Source organism: Culicoides brevitarsis, chromosome 2 (assembly GCF_036172545.1).
Source record: "Culicoides brevitarsis isolate CSIRO-B50_1 chromosome 2, AGI_CSIRO_Cbre_v1, whole genome shotgun sequence".
In the NCBI taxonomy this organism is placed as follows: Eukaryota; Metazoa; Arthropoda; class Insecta; order Diptera; family Ceratopogonidae; genus Culicoides; species Culicoides brevitarsis.
Window position 1 is genome coordinate 36,600,716 of NC_087086.1, and position 22,103 is coordinate 36,622,818.

General features: G+C 25.2%; 1 protein-coding gene across 1 annotated transcript in view; it reads left to right on the top strand.

Annotated features, from left to right (window-relative positions):
• The window catches only part of LOC134831159 (uncharacterized), a 57,265-nt gene extending 52,405 nt beyond the window's left edge, over window positions 1–4,860 (top strand). Inside the window, exons 10-12 of the mRNA XM_063844818.1 lie at window positions 343–530; window positions 2,012–3,764; window positions 4,424–4,860. Coding sequence (XP_063700888.1) covers window positions 343–530; window positions 2,012–3,764; window positions 4,424–4,728 — 2,246 coding nt within the window. The 3' untranslated portion in view covers window positions 4,729–4,860. The remainder of the gene's footprint in view (window positions 1–342; window positions 531–2,011; window positions 3,765–4,423) is intronic.
• Window positions 4,861–22,103: the final 17,243 nt, after the last annotated feature.

A 22,103-nucleotide genomic window follows, 5' to 3' on the forward strand; every position in this document is an offset into this window, starting at 1 on the left:
TAAAGCTTCCTCATACATTAAAGTGAACGAAAAAATTCCATTAGAATCACAAAAGCTTCCGTTAAGAATGTTTTTGTCGATAAAAAATTGTGTAATAAGGACGAAACGAGCACAAAACATGAATGATAATCAGATTATTACGAATTTTCGTGTCCTCACGTATTTTGTGTCTGTCTTGTTTTTCCTCATTTTTTTGCGTGTAACTTAGTTCAATATCACTATCAAAACACACACAAAAACCCATATACTTAATGAAATGATTTTTTTCCTCCTCATTATTTTCCTCTCTTGCACACTTATTTATTTATAATCATCATAACCGTCTAACGTGACATCTTCCAGATGAGGTTTTAATGACGCGACGTGGTCGAATGGGAACAATTCTGAGTCCGAGACACACGCTGCCGCCAAATACCACGTGCACCTACTACTTCCATGGCATCCCGACAGATCTCGTATGGGTTTCGTTTGCCAGCTATCATTTGCAGATACTGCAGCCATCATCGAGTGACAACACAACCGTGGCACGGGTAAGTTGATACCTACATGAGAATTTGGGTCAATTTTATGACGCACTAACGAGAAATAATAATTTCTTCTTTTTCTGTTTTCGGGCTGAAAAGAGAAAAAGAAAAAATTATGTGTTACGACAAGTGCAATATCAACAAAAATAAACTTGAGTGGCGGAATGTTTACAAATAATAAGTGGGGTTTTCTGCTATGAACATGTCTTGTCCATATGGAGAGATATGTGACGTTAACACGAACGTTCGTACGAGAAAAAGGCGGACAAGAAATCAGTCACATGTGATGTTTTCATAAAAATTATTATTATAGAGTATCTCATGAAAATGGGATTAAGCGAAAATAGGTAGATTATTTTGGGTTATTTTCTGAGTTTAGACAAGAAATTATGAAAATATCACGCTCACAATTTAATTATTTTTGAAGAAAAATATAAAATTTTTGATTAAAAAAAATTTCTAAGTTAAAAAATACGAAAAAATCAAATTTTATGAATTTTAACAATCAGCGCCATCTATGAGACTCGTGACGAATTATTAAAAATTAAAAAATGTTTAAAATAATTAAATTTAATTATAAAATAAATTAAATTATAAATTTTAGTTAATATTGGTTTTAAATAATTTCGAAAAAATTCATAAAATATCAATTTGAAACATAAAAAATAAGAAATTCAGTACAAATTAATTAAAATTTTGAATTAAAAAAAATTAAATTTTGAATTTTAATTTTAAGAATTTTTCATAAAATTTCAAGAAATAATTTATGAAAAAAATTTATGGAAAAAATCAATATTGAAAGCTACGAAAATGAGATATTTAGCTCCAAAATCAAAAATTTTCTTTTTAACAGCGCCATCTATGGAGCTCGTGATTAACTGCTAATCAATAAATTTCCTTTATAGTATTAAATATGCTAAAATTTAGGATTCAAAATTTTTAACTTTTTTTATAATAAAAATTTCAACGAAAAATAACGCCATCTATGGGTTTGGAAAAAAAGCTAAATAATTAAATAAATAATTTTAGAAATTTTTTCTTGAAATTAATTTTAATTATTTTAAATAAATAAATAAATAAATTATAAAATAATTAATTAAAATTAAATTTTTCTATTTTTTTTATTTTAAAAGAAAAATCAATTCTTGATAATTTTATCGAAAAATATTCTATTTTTAAATTTTCATTAAAGCCAAATTTAAATCTCGAGACAAGCAAGTCACTTTTCATGTCACTTATTCCTCCCTAATTGCATAAACGGAGGACATATCGTAAATGTAATACCCCACTCAAGTTAATTTGATAATGGAATTGGGAGCATAAAAATATTCCGCATACTCACATATTTCCTACAGAATAAAACAAACATATAAATTGTGCTTTTTTCTCTCTCTTTTTCCTTTTTCCTCTCATCCGCATTTGTGGTTTACTTCTCATCATTTCTCATCGACGGTCCTTCCTTTCTCGCAAAAATTTATGATAAACAGAACGAAATTCCGCCCTGGATTATAAGATTACGAATTTACGACACTCTTGGCACGCATTCGACAATTGTCAAGACAACGACACCGAGCAGCAGCATGTCTGGCGATCGTCGACAATCAATGACGTCGCACAATGGCACAACGATGTTTAATTACTACGCCTCGTCGCCAAATCCGTTTGCCAGTGAGCAATACAAGATCAACGTTGACAATGCGTGGAATCCGGTTGACAATTACATTTACGGTCCAACGAGTAACAGTATCTTTAATCAAGTTTTGAAAGATCCCATGGAAGAAAGGGCAGCGAAGAAAGCGTCCCAAGGCTTGGGAAAGGGAAGTGAAAAGGATATTTTGAACGCTATTAGAGACGGAAAATATCCTTTTGATAAAGAAGCGAAAAAAGCGAAGTATTACGAAAGAAGTAAAGAACGATATTCTACGAATCGCCGCTTGGTAGCTGAATTCTATGACAATGAAACCCCGAAGCTTTGCGATCACGTGATCTTAGACGATCAAACTGAAGATATTCGCGGCGCTCGGGGATGTACTCCTCTTGAATCGTACGTCAGTACAGGCAGAGATATGAAGATTGAGTTTCACTCATTGACCGGTACGGCGCTTTTTCCCGCCATTTTCGAGATGAAATACGAATTTGTCGATACAGATCTCGGCGGTGAGCCATGGGCTGGAAAGAAAGATGAAGAAGTTCCTCCTTTATGTTCTCGAGTCTTTAGAAAACGAAAGGGAAATATCTCAGGACCTCGAAATATTTTCCTTCACGGAAGAGGAGGAGCAAAGAACATCAGTTGTTTGTATCGCTTCGAAGCGAATATTGGCGAAAGAGTCGTTTTGCAACTTCATAACGTTTCCTTTGGCGATAGTGCTCAATGTAGTACTGAGCCAGATCCGCATACGCAACGCCCTAAATGCACGGAACTGGATGTGCTTGATCCCGAGGCACGAATTGGCGAGCTTAAATTCTTCGATGTACCACAAAAAGATGTGAAAATACCTTTAGGATGTTTCTGTGATAATACAAGTAGTTCTATTAGTTCTCCCATTACCATTCAATCGCATTCGCGCACGATGGAACTCACGTTTTTCGTGACGCGTCTCAATGCGAGCGAAGATTTTGCCGACATTTACTTTTATGCGTCCTATGAGTTTGTCCGTGTGCCCGAGTGTCGCAAAAAGACAAAACTAAAAGGCTCCGGAGGCGAGGAAAGTGTTGAATGGCCCTTGCGACGAAGCGATGCCACGTGCGATGGTTTGCCGTGGGTCATTGAAGCGCAAGAGGAGCATCGGAGTTTGTTCATTCAAACGTGGGGCACTTATATGCCCGTTAATCCGACAATTGAGGATATCGCAAGGTGTCCCACAAAGAGTAGGCTAGTTATTCATTCGGGCCGTCCTTTGAGAGTGATGCGTGTGATTTGCCCATCGTCGCCGGGAGCAAGAGCCTCGGCGCTGCAGATTTTCAGCGAAGATTGGATGAATCAGCAACCCGGGCTGTTTACGAGTGGGCAACCGATTACGATGGTACTTGAGGCAATTAATCGCGACACGGGCAAAATTGCATTTTCTTGGCTCGAAATTCAACGTACCAAGGCATCGTTAATCCAGCAATTAGATATGCAATCGAATAATACGCTTAATGAGACGTATGCCGCATTTGGCTTGCTACCAAAAATGGAGGAATGTGAGCACAAGTGTCCCGAAATTGATGCCTGTATTGGCAGGAGTTTGTGGTGTGATGGTAAGTTAATAATTACATTTGCTTTTATTACAACATTTCGATTTTTTTTAATTTTCGACTCAGAAAACAATTTTAATTTAAACCCCAATGCACAATTTGAAATGATTTTTCAGTTTTTCTTAAAAATTCTCATCCCAATGCATATTTTGAACTGCGACTTGATTAATTTTAGTTTTTTCCCAATGTACATTTTTAAATTTTCACTTAAATCATATTTTAAGATTTTATCCCAATGCACAATTTATAAATTTAAATAAATAATTTGTGCATTGGGATCAAAAAATTAATTTTTGCTTTATGTCAATATTTGGAAATGTGCTTTGGGACAAAATTTCAAAATGCCTGAGGTTTAAAAGTTTTTTGAAATGTTCATTGGGTTTTAGTCGAAATTAAAAACTCACTAAATTGCGATTAAAAATGTGCATTGGGGTAAAAATTTAAAAATTTATTTTTTCTAAATAAATTTAAAATGTGCATTGGGATACAACTTTAAATTGTATTCTGGATGAAAATTTTTAAAATATTAATTTAGGAATGAAAACTCGAAATGTTAACTGGGATGAAAAAAATCAAAATGTGCATTGGGCTTATGTCAAAATATATCAAAATTTGAAAATTTTTACCTTATTTAACTAAAATCTCTTTAATTTCTCCCACAGGTCGTCCAAATTGCCCTTCCGGCTTCGACGAATCGGAAGATCAGTGCGGCGCCATGATCACTCTTCTCGAATTTCCGGGCGGCGTGTTTGCCGTTCTCGGATGCATCGCTGCTGCCCTTTCTGCCTGCCTTATTTTCTGCATATTAGGCATGGTACGAAAACGCAAGAAGCCTGTTGATGTGAAGCAACTCAATGGCGGTTCACATCATCCGACAGGCACACTGACAAAACACTCGCAAAATAATTCACACAGTCACACGTACAAGAAGGAACCTTTCTTCTTCGATCCTCCAGATCCCTCCTGACACGGACTTCAACCGGTCGAGTATATTCACGTCGATCGGGAGACAACAGTGTGACAAAATTGTTGTCAAATCGTTTTTGTAGACTATTAAAAAAATTCTTCTTACCGTAAAAAATAAATAGGAGAAGCAAAAAAAAAATGGGAAAAAAATTAGAACTAAAAAAAAATTGACTAATTAAATTAAATTAATTTAATAATTAAAAAAAAAACAAAAAATGCCATTACTTTGTATAAGATACCGTTTTTATCTATTGTTAAACACTATAAAATAATATTAAAAATTATTTAAAACTTGTAAGGAAAAGCCAAGCCAAAGTTAAGTAAACAATAAGTTAGAGACTCCTCGAACTAATAATTTTTTTAGAAGTAAAAAACTCATCATAGTGAACCTCAAAATAGTGCAAAATCAAAAATAACCGATTTTAACCCGATAACCAAAAAAAAAATTAATCAAAAAAATAAACATTTATAAATCGAGTTTCATCACAATAACACACTTCTTCACAAAAATACAAAAAAAATTGAAAAAAAAATTATAGAAAAAACCCTCGGAATAATCAAGTTTTTGATCAAAAATTCAACAAAAAAAGGTAAGACTCTATAAAAAAAAACATGTGATCAATAAATCTTATTTTCTTATGAAAACCTGTTAAAAAAATCGATCAAAAGCAATGATTATATCCATTTATAAATAAAAAAAAATTATCTAAAAATAAATAGAAAATTGCACTCTTTAAAAAATAAAATTAAAAAAAATCAAGGATGTAAAATAATAATTTAAATAAATAAAAATAAAAAAACTAATCATCTCGAAAGTGTTGTGTAAAAAATATTTATAAAAAAATCACGTTGTTTAAAAAAAATAATTAAAAAAAAACATGGAATCTCAAAAAAAAAAATATTAAAACGTATTTTTTACTCATGCACAAAAGATTTAGAAATATTGATGATTAAAAAACTACGTAGAATTAAATTTAATTAGGAGAAAAAAAACTAAATAAAAAATATAGAAAGAAGAAAATTTAAATTTTCTTTAAAAACAAACAACTTTAAAACTGCATTTAGTGATAAAATATTTAATTATAATTAAATAAAAAAAGAAATAAATGATAATTAATTAATGAATAAAGGAATGTCAGGAAAAAAATATTAAAAGAAAATTATGCTCATAAATTGATGGAATCCTTATCTCGTGGTTTTTTGGTTTGTCTGGGAATTTAATTAAGGTGAGTTACTTGTTTTATAAAATATTTTTACTATAACGGAATTTATTTGCACTGATGATTTTTTGATAATTAATTAATTTGATTTTAATAAAAAAAAAATTATTTAATGTTAATTTAATTAAAAAAATAAATATTTTAAAAAATAAAAATAAAATTAAATTAAATTCATTTTATTAAAAATTAAATTAAAATAAAAAAAAATTGATAAAAAGAATTTAATTAATTTTTGATAATTAATTAACTTTCATTGAAATTTTTTAAACTTATTTAAACTTAAATTTATTAATTTAGTTTAATATTAAAAAAAATATTTATTTTTAATTTAATTAAAGAATAAAATATTTAAAAAAATAATAATTAAATTAAATTAAATTTATATTATTAAAAATTAATTTTTTTTAAATTTCAAGATCAATAAAAAAATTTTTATTTAATTTAAAAATAATTTAAATTTAATTTAAAATAAAAAAAATTAATAAAAACATTTAATAACTTTTATTGATTTTTTTTAAATTATTTGAATTTTAATTTATTAATTTAATTTATTATTTAAAAAAAATAATTAATTTTTATTTAATTTAATATTATTAAAAAATTAATTAATTTTCATTTATTTTAAATTTACTAAAAAATAAATTATTTTTTAATTTTATAAAAAAAAATAATATTAAAAAATTAAATTAAATTAATTTAATTTGAAAAAATAAATTTTTAAAAATAATTTTTGCTCAATGAAATTTAAAAAAAAATAAAAATTGTAAAAACAAAGAAATTTAATTAAAATTTAAAATAAAATGATTTGAATTCAAGATTTAATTGAAATTTGTTCGTGACATTTTTCACTGATTATTTTATTTAATTTTTTTGTCTTTTAAATTAAACTTCACAAAAATAAACTTCTATATTTTCTCGACACAATAATTAAAAATTTCTTCCTTTTAATTATTATTAAACCTCAACATAGACTGCAAAAATGAGTGAACTTAACAAAAAAAAATGATGAAAAAATTCCAGACAAAAAATTAAAAGTAACAAAACCGGAACGTCGAAAAAAAATTAAAACGTACTGATTGTTAAGAAATTTAACAAGTTTTAAACTGACGACATACACAAAGAATTTTAAAAAATAAAAGAAAAAATTTCCTAACCTTATAAAAAAATAAAATAATAATGTAATAAAAAAAAATACTTACAATAAAAAAAAATATAGAACAAAAAAAAAGAAGTAAGCTGTAAATAGAAAGACTTATACCTTTTAAATGTAAGAATAAGAAGCAATTATAAAACGAAGCGCAAAATACTGCAAAAAAAGAAAATCAAATCAAGGCATGCTGGTTCATTATATTCCTTCAAAAAAATTTATAAACTATCCACTTTTATACAATTTCTAACGAAAAACGAAATTTTATTACAAAAAGGAAAGTTTTCTTATTCCATGCCCCGAGAGCTCTCTTTTATGAACTTTGTTAATTTCGTTAATTGATAATGTGTGACATTTAAGGAAAAAAAATTAAATAAATCATGAAAAAATAAAAGAAATTAAGGCAAGCCTTGAGATGAGACAAAAAAAAACATTTTGCGAAAAAAAAAATTAAACGATGAGATAATTGAGAAAAAGAAATTAAAAAGAACAAAAAAAAGAGAAATAAACCAATTAATGAGAACATTTTAAATGGGTTTTATTGACGACGACGACACTTGTAAGAAGGAGGTCATTACTGTCGATCCGGATAATGGCGATGTTGGCTTTTTTTATTACTTTTTAATTCGCTCTTTGTATGATTATGTGACGAAATTCGCGCGCGCGATAAAAAAAATTATTGAAGCGAAAAATGCGCAATTTTCGAGGGTAAGTCTTTGATTTTTTTTTTCGCGCGTAAAAAAAAGAAGAAACAAAAAAAAAGGTTATAATTAATTAAATGGTAAGTAAATAAAATGATAATCATCTTTCGACGCGTCGACTTTTTTTTGTGACGCCCATCATTTTTTTGTTTTTAAATCAATAATTGGAGATTAGAAAGTTATTGCGTTGTCTGTCATTAAAGTTTGTCTGTGAGAAACAAATCAATCAATCAATAAAGTTTAATTACTTACGTAATTTTGTCTTTCTTTCGGTATTGAAAGTTTATTGTTTTCTGTGGGATGGAAGCTGTTTAAAGTTGCAATTTGGCACAGCATGTAATTCGTGATAATTGATGAACTTCCAAAAAAGGGTTTGTTTTGTCGTGACTTTTACTCCTAAAAAATTTAAATAAAAAATATTTTTAAAAAATTAATATTCAATTCTTTAGAATTTTGCAAATTTCTTCTTTTTTAATAAAAATAAAATTGTTTTATGCAATTTTTTTTTAATTTTTAATTTTAGATAAAACTTTCATTTAAATAAAAAAATTAAAATATTGAAAAAAATTAAAAAAAAAATATTAAAATAAAAAAAAATAAATTAAATTTAAAATTAAACAATAATTAAAAATTTCGATAATTCAATTCTTTAAAAATTGTCCATTGTTCAATTGTTTTAAGAATTTTTTTTTAAATTTTTAATTAAAAATAAAATTCCAAGGCGTTGTATTGTTTTAAGTTACTTTTTTTTTAATTTTTATGATTTTATTTTTAATAAAATTTTCATTCAAATTTAAAAAAAAAATTTTTTTGCAAATTTTTCATATTTTTAAAATCAAATTTTTTAATTTTTATGTACGTATATTTTTTGTAAATTTTGAATTTTTATGAAATTTTATATAATCATGAAATAAAAAAATTTAAACAAAAAATACATTTAATGCATTGATTCCAAAATTAAAACATTTTATTCATTAATAAATTTTGAAAAAACATAAAAATTCGAGATTTTCAAAATTATTATTAAATTAAAATCAAATTAATTAAATTAAATTATTATTAAATTTATTTATTTTATTTGAAAATAATAATTTAATTTAATTTAATTTAATTTATTTATTTATTTTTTTATCATTTAAATTTGTTTAAAAATTCAACTAATTACATAAAAAAATTGAAAAAATTAAAAAAAAATCTATAGAAAAAAATTCGCCTTTCTTAAATTCTCTCTTAATTTTTCATTGACTCTGTAACAAATGACAACCATAACAAACAATCTATAGGTCTCTTTCTCTTTTTACACCTAAAGACGACGATTTCAAGTAATAACTAAGTTAAATGACAAGATTAGATAGGTTTTCAGATGCCTTATCTCGAGCCATTCCTACATCATTATTATCACTCGTCGTACCACAAAATGCTCTAAAAGCACAAAAAACGAGAAAAAAGCGAGAAAACTAATAATGAATGAGACCTTGCATTATCACACATTTTCTTCGGACACTTTTCCATTGCAATTTTGCGAAATCTTTTCTCTCTCTGTGTCCTTTTTCTCATCATCACGATGCCATCATCATTATTATTTTAACTGACAAGGAGCTCTACCTACGAAGCCATCACACTTCTCTTCAATTCAATTCCTGTCTAATGTTTACTCAAGCTACCGCCCTGCGTCTTTTTCTTTAAAACGGCAGCACGGCAAGAGACGTTTCTCCGTTGTTGATGTAATTTAATTGAATTTTATGCTGGCTTTGCATTACTTTCATTCCATTCAAGCAAATAACATCTTTTCGTGTGTCTCTCTCTCGGTGTTGTCACTTTGTCGTCTATCGTTGGAATCTGGCGCGATGGGCGAGGTGCTGCTGTTAAATCTAATAAAATTACGATTGAACATGAAGACGAATCGCAATAACACTAAATTTCGTGAGATGAGGACACAGCTGCGGAGATAACCGACGAGAAATGACGAAATAAAGTGCTTTTTATTCTATTTATTTTGCAGCAATTTAATGACGACGACGACGACACGAGAAAAAAATACAAGACGTTCGCCAATTTTTAATTTTCGATTCGTTGAGTGTCATGTCAGCTGAAAAAAGCACTTTTCCATGAAGTAAAAATAAATAAATAAAAAATGTGTCAACGGACTTTTAATGACAACTTTTATTTGCCACTTGATGATCGTCGTTCTTACTTTGCGAAATTGGCAAGTTTTTGTTTGAGTGACCTGAAAATTTTATTGAAATTGATAGAAATCACTCATAATTTAAAAGTTATATGAGAAATTTTATTTTCGAAAATTAAAATTGATTTTATTGAAAAGTCCTGAAAATAAATAAAATAAATAAAAAATATCAAGATTAATAATTTTCGAAAAATTTCGAAATTAATTGTACAAATTTCTAGTTTTCGAAGATAACGATTATTAAAAAAAATTAAAAAGAAGTTGGAAAAATTTTAATAATTTTCATAGAATATTTTATGGACATAAAAAAATAAAATGAATAAAAGTTTTTCGAAAAATTTTAAATTTCGAAAGTTTTCGAAGTTAATATTCTTCGAACTTTTTCGAAATAAAATTGTAACTTTCGAAGAACATATTTTAAGAATTTCGAAAATAAACGAATCTAATTTCGAAAAAAATTAAAATTTTCAATCTCTTAAAAATCTTTCAAAAATTTTCGAATTTCGAGGTTAACAGTTTTCGAAAATTTTCGAAGTTAATAATTTCCGAAAAATTTCAAAGTTAAAAAATTTCAAGATTTAGCTGAAATTATTTTTGAAATTACTTAAATAAGTCTAGAAAATTTTTCAAAAACTCAAAAAGAAAATTTTCGAAAATTTTAAAAGTTAAGTCGAAATTTTTTCGAAAATTTGAAAAAAAGATTTCTTAAAAATTTTATTTATTTGAATAAATTTAAAAAAAAAGAAAATTTTATTGAAATATTTTCATTAAAAAAATTATGCGAAGTTATAACAAAAATTTTCGAAAATTGTGAAGTTCGAAATTTTTCGAAAATTTGATTAATTTTTTTCGAAAATAAGCAATTTGGTGCTCTATAAGTAACGAAAAGTGCATCAAACCTCAATCAAAATTCTTTTCAATAAAAATCAATTTTCATTCTGCAGCAAATGCAGACAGACAGGAACTAATTTCATTCCGAAAAATCCCTAAATACAATCAAATTAGAAGCGTAATATTGATTTCCATGTCCTAAAATCAAATCAGTTGTCGGTGGCTGTATATTAAAAATGCATAAACACCGCATCCAACGTTCTCCGCATACAAACGCGGAAATTTATATTTATTCAATGTAGCAGCAGCTCAGTTGTCGTACGTTCGGGAGGTTACCGGGATAAACATGCGAATCGCTAATAATAGCGCGGCAAACACATTAAAACTGGGTCATCATGACGACGATGCTGCTGCTGCTCCCAATGATCCGACATGCTGTGCAACGCGTCACGTTATTAGTATGGGCAGCATTAGGAAATTGTCGAGGCACAGCGAAAAAAAACTCATTCCGAGTAATTTTATTAAACGCAGAGCAAAGCACGTAAAACCAGATGAATAGTTTGTAATCCCCCAGAATTTTATTGCGTTGGCACGACGACTTTGCCGAAAATAAAACGAATTTAATCATTTATCGTTTTCTATCATGATGATGATGAGGATGATGATATGCCCAAATTAGTGTCGCATTTTCTTTAATTTGATCGTTTTTGTGTATTTAGCAAAGCGAAACTGCCAGAGACGAGGCAATAAAATAAATCAAAAATTTATCTCACGATTCATAATAATAAAAGTCAATTAAAAATAAGGGAGACAATTGAAAATATTTTTAGCGAGGAGGCGGCGGGAAGGTAAAGTAATTAAGTTGTTGTGCGAATTTTGTAGACAAAAGTAGAAATTTTATTGATTTTCGTGAACTTAAAAAAAAATTATCTCAAGTTTTATTTTAAATTTTAATGAAATTTTTATAAAAAAATTAGTTTTTTTTACAAATAAAAATTAAAACGAGTGAACGTCTTGAAATTTTTTTTTATAAGGTATAAATAAAATTTTAATTAAAAATTAAAAAGTATTAAAAATTTAAAAAATTTAAAAACATTATTTTTTTAATTAAAAAAATAATTAAAAAAAAAATTAATAAAAATTAAAAATTAATTAATTAAAAATTTAAAAAAATAATTTAATAATTTTAATTTATATTTTTTGTTTTAAATTAAAATTTAATTAATTAATTGAAAAAAAAAAATTTTTTTTAAATATCTTTTAGTTCAAGGCAATTTTTTGGTTAAAAAAATATTTTACTTAAAAAAATAAAATTTTCGATTTTTTTTTAATTTCTTATTAAAAATAGTGAACGAAAGTTTTTACTCAGACACGCTTGAAAATTTTGAATCGTATTAAAATTGATCTTTGAAAAAAAAGTAAAATAATTAACTGTTGAAGGGCTTAGCTTCAATTTAAAATCATTTTGAGTTAAAAATTTGCTATTTTCGTTCATTTGTAGCTAAAACTTTCAAATATTTGAGAATTTATTGAAGCGTTAAAGTTAAAAAAAAATGATTCAAATGAAAAAAAATCCAGAATGATAATTTTTTTTTGTAATTCACCTAAGTTTTAATCTTCAAACGTAAATGACTCACTTCAAATCTCATAAAACTTCTCTCTCAGATAAGAAAACTTCCGGATAATTTTTCAGGAAATACTTGAGAATTAATATTCAGTTCCCATTAGAAATTTCTCAAGTAAAGATGTGCAAAAAACTTCTCCTAACATTTTTCTTTGTGAAATTAATTTCCTCTGAAGACCTTCCAACCTTCGTGTGTCAAGCTCTGTGGGACCATAACTGCGCCTTATCCAATGTCAACTTAACAAGTTCTTCCAAAAACTTCAAAATCATCCCAAATCGAGACGTTTCCGAAATCAGAGACTTTCGCATCTCCCATGAAACCTCAAAAGTTGAAGTTTTATCGCACGACGTTTGCGAAGCTCTTCCTTATCTCACGCAATTCGAAGGTTGGGGCTTGAAACTCTTGAATGTCGACGAAGATGCCTTCGAAAAATGTACTTTGTTGGAAAAAATCGACCTGAATTGGAATCAACTCACGAAACTACCCGCGAAATTGTTTCACTTCAACGTTCGTTTGAAGGAAGTAATTTTGCATTCGAACCAATTGACCACGATCGATGGAAATATGTTTCAAACCAATTTGAAGTTGCAAAAGATTTCACTGAGAAATAATGAGTTGACATCCTTTGAACTCTTAACGGAGATGCCAGCTTTGGAAAAATTGGATTTGAGTGACAATCCGCAGTTGAAGTTTAATGAAAAGATGGTAGTTAAAGCTCCAAAACTTCAATTTTTGTATGGAAAAATTTTTAAAAAGGAAGAAATTGAAGATAAAACGTTGAAGGAAGCTGAAGGAAATCACGTCACGCATTTGATTTACGTTGCGGGATTTGTAGTAGTTGTTATCATTGTTGTCGTTGGTCTGTTGATAAAACAACGTTTGAAAGAAAGACAAGTAGTTCCTGTTCAAAATATGAGCAATGATGTTGCGTATTATGACAGTGCTCAAGAATCTTTTGAATATGATCATCTTAACTTTAAAAAAAATTAAATATTTAAAAAAATTCAAAATTTTAATTAAATTTATCAAATTAATTTTTTTTATTAATTAATTTAATTTAATAAATTAAAAAAAAATATTTTAAATTTAAAAAAATATTTTTAATAAATTAAATTAAATAATTTAAATATTTTTTTTTAATTTTAAAATTTTTAAATAATTTTGTAATTTTTTTTATAAATTTATTTAACTAAATATTAAATTTGTTTATATTTTATTATTTTTTTTTTAATTTAATTTTAATTTAATATTAAATTTAAAAAAATATTTTGCTTTAATTAATTTTATTTAATTATTTTTTAATATAAATTAATTAAAAACATTCAATAAAATATTTTTTTTTAAATTAAATTAAATTTATTTAAATTAAAAATATATTTTAAAGAATTTCAGTTTTAATTAATGGACCCGTATATCTTGTTCTACCACGAAGCTTTATTTTTTGTCATAATTAAATTAACTCCCAAAAGTATGCAATTCATATTATTTTCAAATAAAATTTAATATTGTGTTTTTGGGGTATGCAATGAACCTTACATATCATTTTCTTCGATTTTCCATGAATTTTAATTACTTTTCTAAATTTTTTAGATGCAAAAACCTTCTTTTAGTCAGAAAGAACACAATTCAAAAAAATCTTAAGAGATTTCTTGCATCAGAATTTGAGTTATTGCGTTACAAAAATTTTTCGAATTTTTATTTTCTGGTAAAAAAAAGTTTTACTTACCTGAGCTTGAAAATCCATCAAAAAACCAACTTTTTTAATAGAATTACTCACCATACAAAAAAAAAATATTTTCCAAAAAAACTATTGAAAATAGGATTACTGGCCATCGAAAAGTGCATTCACAAGCCTCAAAACCAACATCGACAAAAAATCCTGTTAACATCAAATCCACAAACTTTCACATCTGATTTCGTTTCGTGTGACACTGAGCCAATTTTCTGTCCAAATAGACTTCTGACACAATTTCCCGTACGAAATTCCCTGCAATAAAACAATAAAAATCGCGACACTTTAATATTTATTATTATCATTCTCGTGTTTTGGCATATTTTGTGTATTATTTTTTTCGTGTGTGCAGCAATAATAACAATAACAACAACAACAACACAGGTTTTTAACGTAAATAAACGTAAAAATCTTTGCAATATTTTACATTAGTGTGTTCACATATATCGCCTCACATGCGATGACGTGCGCGGGTTGTTTGTTGTGTTACAGCAGAACGAAACAACAATAAAATAGAGCTCACCAACCAAAAAAATAATAATAAAAATAACAACAAGTACCGCATATCTAACCGGCCAAAACCATTTCAACCATCATTTGTTTCTCCATGAAAGTTGCGGGAAATGTGAAATTTATCAATTTTAATTTTTTTTTCTTTTCTTAATAAATTTTAGACAAAATTAAATTTTTTATTAAATTTTTATTTTAATTTTTAAAAAAATATTTAATTTTTAAAAAAAAAATTTTTTTTTAATTAAATAAAATAAAATTTTATTTTTAAAATTTAATTATCTTATTTTTAAATTATTTTAAAATAAAAAAATAATAATCAAACAAATGAATAAATTAATAAATGAATAAATTTTTTAAAATTTAATTTAATTTTTTTTATTTAGTTTTTAAAATAAATTTTTATTTTCGAAAAAAAATAATTTATTGAATAAATAAATCAAACAAATGTAATTTGAAATTTAAATGTAATTCATTTAATATTTTTATTTTTTAATTAATTAATTTTTTTAATTTTATATTTTAAAAATACAAGAAATAACCATTTTTTAGTTTTTCTTTTTCATTATTTTAAATAAAATTTTTTTTTTATCAAATTTAGAAAAAAATAAAAAGAAATTTTATAATTCAATTAAAAAAGTTAAATAAATAAATTTTAAAAAAATAATTTTTTTCGTAATAATTTTTTTTAATAGAAATTTTTTTGATGTAGAAAAAATTTTTTATTTTTTTTAAAAAAATTTTTTTTTTAATATTTTTAATAAAATAAAAATTAATTCAAAATAAATACTTAAAATTTTATAATGTTTTTAAAAAATTTAGAAAAAAATTAAATTATTAAAAAAAAGTTAATTAAATTAAATTAAAAATAAACAAAAAAAATTAAATTAAAAAAAAATAATTTTGTTAAAAATTAAATTTAAAAAAAAATGTTAAAATTTTTCTTTTGTTAAATTTAAAATTTCCCGCAACTTCGTGTCTTTTTTTTGCGCTCGTTCATTATCATCATCATCAAATCCATGTGTGTTCGGAGCTTGGACAACGCGATATATTAACACGAGAACGCGTGCGGGGTATTTAGTTTATTGATATTGCGTGAATTTTTCTGAGTAATGGTTTTCCTGGTTTTGTATTTTTTCGCTCGCTCGCAGCAAATAAACACTTTTTTCTTCCCCGGTCATCGTTTGTTTTACTCGACATGCGTGATTTTTTGCCGTTTTTTTTTTCATTTTATTTTATTTGCAATCCTTCGAGCCAATTTGCGTCGAAAGGCTCGTAACCCCGTTCCAATCGGAATTTTTTTTTCGCAACCGTTTTACGAGCAAAGTTTAATTAAAGCGGCGACATCATTACCTGCATAAAAAGAAGAAGAAGACGAAAAAAATCAAAAGTAAGTGTGAGAAAGGAAAAAATTACATCATTTAACGAGATGAACTTGTTTTGGATGTTCACCAATTTTTTCTTGTTGCGTCGCTGCTGCTTCAAACAAAAGTGAATGGTTGGCTAAATTTGAATGTGTTTAATTGAACTGTAATTCACACTCGATCACTTTCGCACAAACAAGACGACTTCGAGCAATTACATTTCAATTTTCGCCCGATTTGCAATTTCTGCGACACAAAACGTTCGGTCAGTCGATAAAAAATTGATGTCGAAAAAAATTCACAGAAAAAAATTCGAAGAAAATGCATCTTTTGTGTGAATTTTTGGCTCGACATGACGCTCTTCACTGCACTTTTCGGAACAACAACAGAACATGATGAAAAATGCTCTTCAAAGAGAAGAAAATTAATCATTTTCTGTCCTTCTCTTCTTGCTTCGTTTCGGGTTGTAATGAAATGTCCCTTTTCTCATCAAAATCTGCATTGTTTGCATTGACACAAAAAAAAGTCCGAAGCTGATCAATTTGTTATTCGGGGAAAACAATGCAAGACAGGAATTGAAATTGGCTTTTTTCAAATTTCGTAGAATTTATTTTAAAAGGTTTTCAGGAGTTGGAATGGAATTTCTGTTAAATGGACAAAAAATTTTGGTTACGAGATAAAAAATGGGAAATTAATTAAAAGGTTTCTATGGAATAAATACAAAAAAAATTTAAAGGTAAATTTTTTAAAGAAAAGTTTGAACATATTAAATATTTTTTTCTCACAAAATACAAAAAATTAAAAAAAAAAACAAAAAATTGGATTTGATAAAAAAAATTAATTAGATATGTATACCTAATAAATAATAATTTGATAAAAAATTAATAAATTTAATTTTAATTTTAAAAATTAATAATTTTATAATTAAAAATTAAAACAATACAATATTTATCGAGAAAATTTTTTATCAAAAAAAAAAATAAAAATTTTTTTTAATAAAATTAAAATTTTTTTTTTATTTTAAAAATTTTTTTAAATATCAAATTGTATAAATTGTCAAATATTAAATAATTAATTTTTCTATTAAAAAAATTAAATTCGAGAAATTTTTTATCGGGTTAAGCTTGAAAAATTTTAATAAATTTTATATCCAATTAAATTATTATTAATTAATTTTTAAATCAAAAGCATTTTTATTTTATTTTTATTTTATTTTATTTATATATTTTATTTTATTTTATTTTTTTGGAATTTTTTTATTTTTATTTTTAATAAACTTTTTTTCTTTTATTTTAATATATGAATTAATTTTTTAAATTTAATAATTTTTAATTCAATTTCTTTAATTATTTTTTTTTTTATTTTGAACAATAAATATTTTTTAATACTTTTAAATAATTTTTTTAACATTTTTTCTAAATAATTATTTTTATTATAATTTTTTTAATGTAATAAATAAAATTTTTTTCTTCAATTTTTTTTATTTTAAACTTTCATCCTCTATTTAAAGATGAAAATCCAAAATTAATACAAAAATCAATCTAATTGGTAATAAAATCACTAAAGTACGACATTTTTTGACATAAAATACAATAAAAGCTCTTTAATGACCTTAAACTTGCCTTAAATTTTATTTTAATTAAAAATCTTTTCTTTTAATGAACAACAAAAATAATTTATTTTTTCAACCATAAACGAAATTTAATGATCAATTGTATTAAAATAAAAAGAAATTAACATAAAAATTAAATTTTTATAAAATTTTGCGACTTAATTTGAATAAATACCAAATTAAAAAACAATTTTTAAAAATAATTTTATATAAAAAAATGATTAAAAAAGTATTTAAATAAAAAAATTAAACAATTAAAGCTAAATTATTTTAAAACTTTCAATTTTTATCACAAAATCAATTTAAAAAAAATATTTTTTTTTGTATTTATTTTTATTTAATTATTTTCTTCATTATTATCGCCCACGTAACACTTTAATTTCTCCGAATCAATTTTTTGTCATTAAAAAATAATACCAAAATAAATCACTGCCGTTAACCATATCTTACTCTCTCGCACATTATCTTCATTATCACGTCATTAGCAGAACGCAACAGCACCTCACGTGTTGACTTAACTGTTCAAACCGTTATTTTTCTCTTGCAAACCTGCGCATTGAAACTGCGCAAACCAACTCGTCAACTGTTATACAGCTGCGCATGCGCACTTTTTCATACAACACAACACTCACGCAGCTGCAAACAACGAAGAAAGGCACAAAACGAAACAAAAACAGCTGGTTGCGAATTCCACATGTACGCGGCGTAAGTCACTTATTTAACAGTTGTAGCGCAGAACGAGAAAAAAAGGTAAATAAATGTAGTACAGTGCGCATAGCTGAAAAATGTTGAAAAAAAATAAAATTAAACCGTAAGTAAGTATCAGTCAGTTGTTGGCTTAGTTGGTTTATGAACGGCAAAGTGAGCGCATCGAAAAAAATTTTTTAAATATTTTTTTATTTATTTAAAAAATTATTTATAATTTTTCAAATAATTTTAAAAAAAAATTAAAAGCCACGAAAAAAAATCAACAAAAATAAATAAAAAAAAGCAACGCGAACAACTTGACTGTTTATTTATTTATTAAGTTGTACAAGAAAACAATTGTTAATTTTTCGTGTAATTTGCATAAAAGTTGTTTGTTTTTCATTTAAAAAGTGTACACGCCAAATATAACAACTATATTTATCATCAAATACACGAAAAACGACCTGAACATGAACATTAAATAAATTTCGTTGTCAAAAAAAAAATAAAAATTACGAAAAATTAAAAGTGTAAAGGCGACACCACGCAAGAAAACAATGCAAATGTCTGTTATCACTGAGCCGCTTAAATTCGTGAACAAAGATTTATGAGAAGCGGAAGTGATTTTTTTTTATTTTTCACAAAAAAAAATTGTTCAAACAACAAAAAATAAATTAATGAACGACATTAACATTTTTCCGGACAAATCAAATAAAAAGTCAAATTAATTTGTATTGATTTTTTTTTGCAAAAAAATTTTTCATACGAAAAAATAAAAAGTGTCGCGGAAAAAAATCTCATTTATTTGACAAATATTTGTTTGTACATACGACAACGTTTAAATAGAAAAAAAAGAGAGTGAGCGAAAAAAAAAGACCGGTGAACAAATAATAAAAAAAGTCGGGGAGGAAAACATCAAATATTTATAATTGTAAAATAAATAAAATTAAAAAAAAAATAAATTGTTGTCGAAAAAAAAAATAAGTGACAAGAAAAATTTTAATTTTTTTGCTGTGTTTTGATAAAAATTTCGGAGTAATTGGAAAGAAAAATGTTTGGACATAAGTTGGAGCATTTGAGCAAATACAGGAGACGATCGTTTCCGAAAAGGTAAGGTTTTTTTTATTATTTTTTCATTAAATGATGAGTTTCGCGAAGGAAAAAAGTTAAAAAGAAAGAAAGCATGTTCTATTAAAATTTAAAAAAAATAAAAAATGAATTTCTCGTGGTCAAAAAAAAAAATTAATTGAAATTTAAATTTTGTATTATTTTAAAAGATTTAAAAAAAAAATAATTAAAAAATAAGCAAAAAATTATTAATCCTCAAAAAATATTTTTTTATTAAAATAAAAATAAAATTAATAAAATAAAAAAAAATAATTAAATTAAATTAAGGAAATTTTATTCAAATGAATTTCTTTAAAGATATAAAAAAAATTAATTAATTTAATTCTAAAATATTTTTTATGTTAATTTTAAACAAATTTTAAATAACAAAATTTATTAAATAATTTGAAAGAAAGAAAAAATTAAATTTCTCGTCGTTTAAATAATTATTTTATTTAATTATAATAAACTTTATCAAAAATTTAATTTTTTTTAAATTTAATTTAATTTAAATTAATTAAAAAATTAATTTTCAAATTAAATAATTCAAAAAAAAATAAAATTTAATTAAATTAAATTATTTTATTAAATTAAAAAAAAATAATAAATAATTAAAATTTTATTTAAATTAAAAAAATTATTTTAAATTAAAATGATTTTTTTAAATTTTTTTTAAATTCATCAAAAAAATTAATTTAATTCTAAAATAATTTTAATTTTATTTAAAAATAATTTTAATTTGTATATTTAAAAATTTTCTAAAATTTAAATTCAAAAATTTATTTGTTAATAAAAAAATTTATAAAAAAAAATTTTTATTAATTTAATTTAATTTAATTTAATTTATTTTATTTAAAAAAATTATTTTTTATGTAAAACATTTTTTTAATTAAAAATTTATTTTTTTTAAATTTATAAAAAAATAATTATCATCAATAAAATCCGAAATTTTTTTCCAATAAGTTTCTTATTATTTTTTTATTTATAATTTTTTTTATGAATTTTTTGATTTAAATTAATTTTATTTTTGTGCAAAAAAAATCTAATTTAATTCTAATAAAATTTCACTAAATTTTTTAAAGTCAAAAAATGAAAAGTAAAAAAAAATATAAAAAATTCACACTTTTTCCTCTCACCAAATCCCTTTTATTTCCAACACACCTTTCAAAGTCTTCTCACTCACTAAAATTTCTTACATACCTTTTTTATGAACCTTCCGAATCACCCATAAGAACACTTTATTGATCATTTAATGTCTAATTACCGTTCTTTCGGTGCGCGCCATAAATACTTTTTTGCCATAAATGATTCATTAGCTTCGAAATAAATACTGTTTTTTTCTCTCCCAAAGACATTAACACGAAGCACTAAATACATTAACATTGTGTTACCTCTTCTGAAAATGTTGCAAAATTAATGCGAGAAAATGAGAAACGAGACCAAAAATCACCGCCATTAAAAGAAAATCATAACTTTTGATTGTTTCTTCTCCACTTTTCATAATTTGGTCTCGAGAAAATTTCATAATTGGTGTCATTTGTATTTTATTTACCTTTATGTCGTCTCTTTATCGCCAAGACGAAGTCGGAGAATGAACGAAGAAGAAGAAGAGCAATTATCAATTTTAATAAATTTCAAACGATAAATGTGTCAATTGCGTTAAAATCACCGCAAATCGCTCGTTAAACAATCGTTAAATAGTTCAAACTATTTAAAGCATCGACATTAAAAAGGTAATTTGAGCGAAATAATAGGAGTTAAATTGCGAAAATTAACCCGAACATCGAGCTTTGAGTGTTGATTGATGCTTTTTCGATGCAACAAAGGAACATCGCAGAGGCTCATAAATTTTTAGTCATTTTTTCTGGTTGTTTGTTCGCCAAAACAAATGAATTTTTATTGCACGGGGTCATTCTATTGTGTTTTTAACCGTTCAATAGCTCAACTGGACCTTAGACTAGATTTTTTTTTTCAAAGAATCGTAAATTATCTGATTTCGTCAGAAAAAGTCATTCACCGCAAAAAAAAATGTTTTTAAAAAAATTGTCACGTGCAAAGAACATTCATCAAGTTCTTAAAATTTATGGACTTTTATCTCGTGTTTGCATCTCCAGACCCTTGTTTATCATTTTTTGTGGGTGTAATATTTTAATTAAAAATTTCATTTGAAAGAAATTTCAATTAAAAACAGCACGAGAAAAGCACTCAGGCATGAAAAAAGTCCCAAAAAATCACTCATTGATAGTACAATGCTTCTTCTTTTTCTTCTTATCTTTATGTTAGACCGCACAAGTAACTGCCTGACATTAACATAGAACACAAAAAACTCGTGTAATTACTTTATGATAATTTTTTTTTCATTGTCTGACCAACAAAAAAAAATTTTCTGGTTCAATTATTTGAATATAAAGGTATTTAGTCTTTTTCTGTGTCGCACTGTGCCATTTTTCTAAATAAAGAGTGCGAGCAATTATCGTATCAAGTTAATGTTATGTTTTATGGTTAATGACATAATTTATTATTATCGATTTTATGGTGATAATTAATTAGTAATGCGTGTTAAAGCTGTGGTTTGATGTGAATACGCAAGAAAAAAAAATTAGAAGCAAGTACTTACTTGTGAATAATGAGAAAAAGGGAGAATGTGGCATTGAA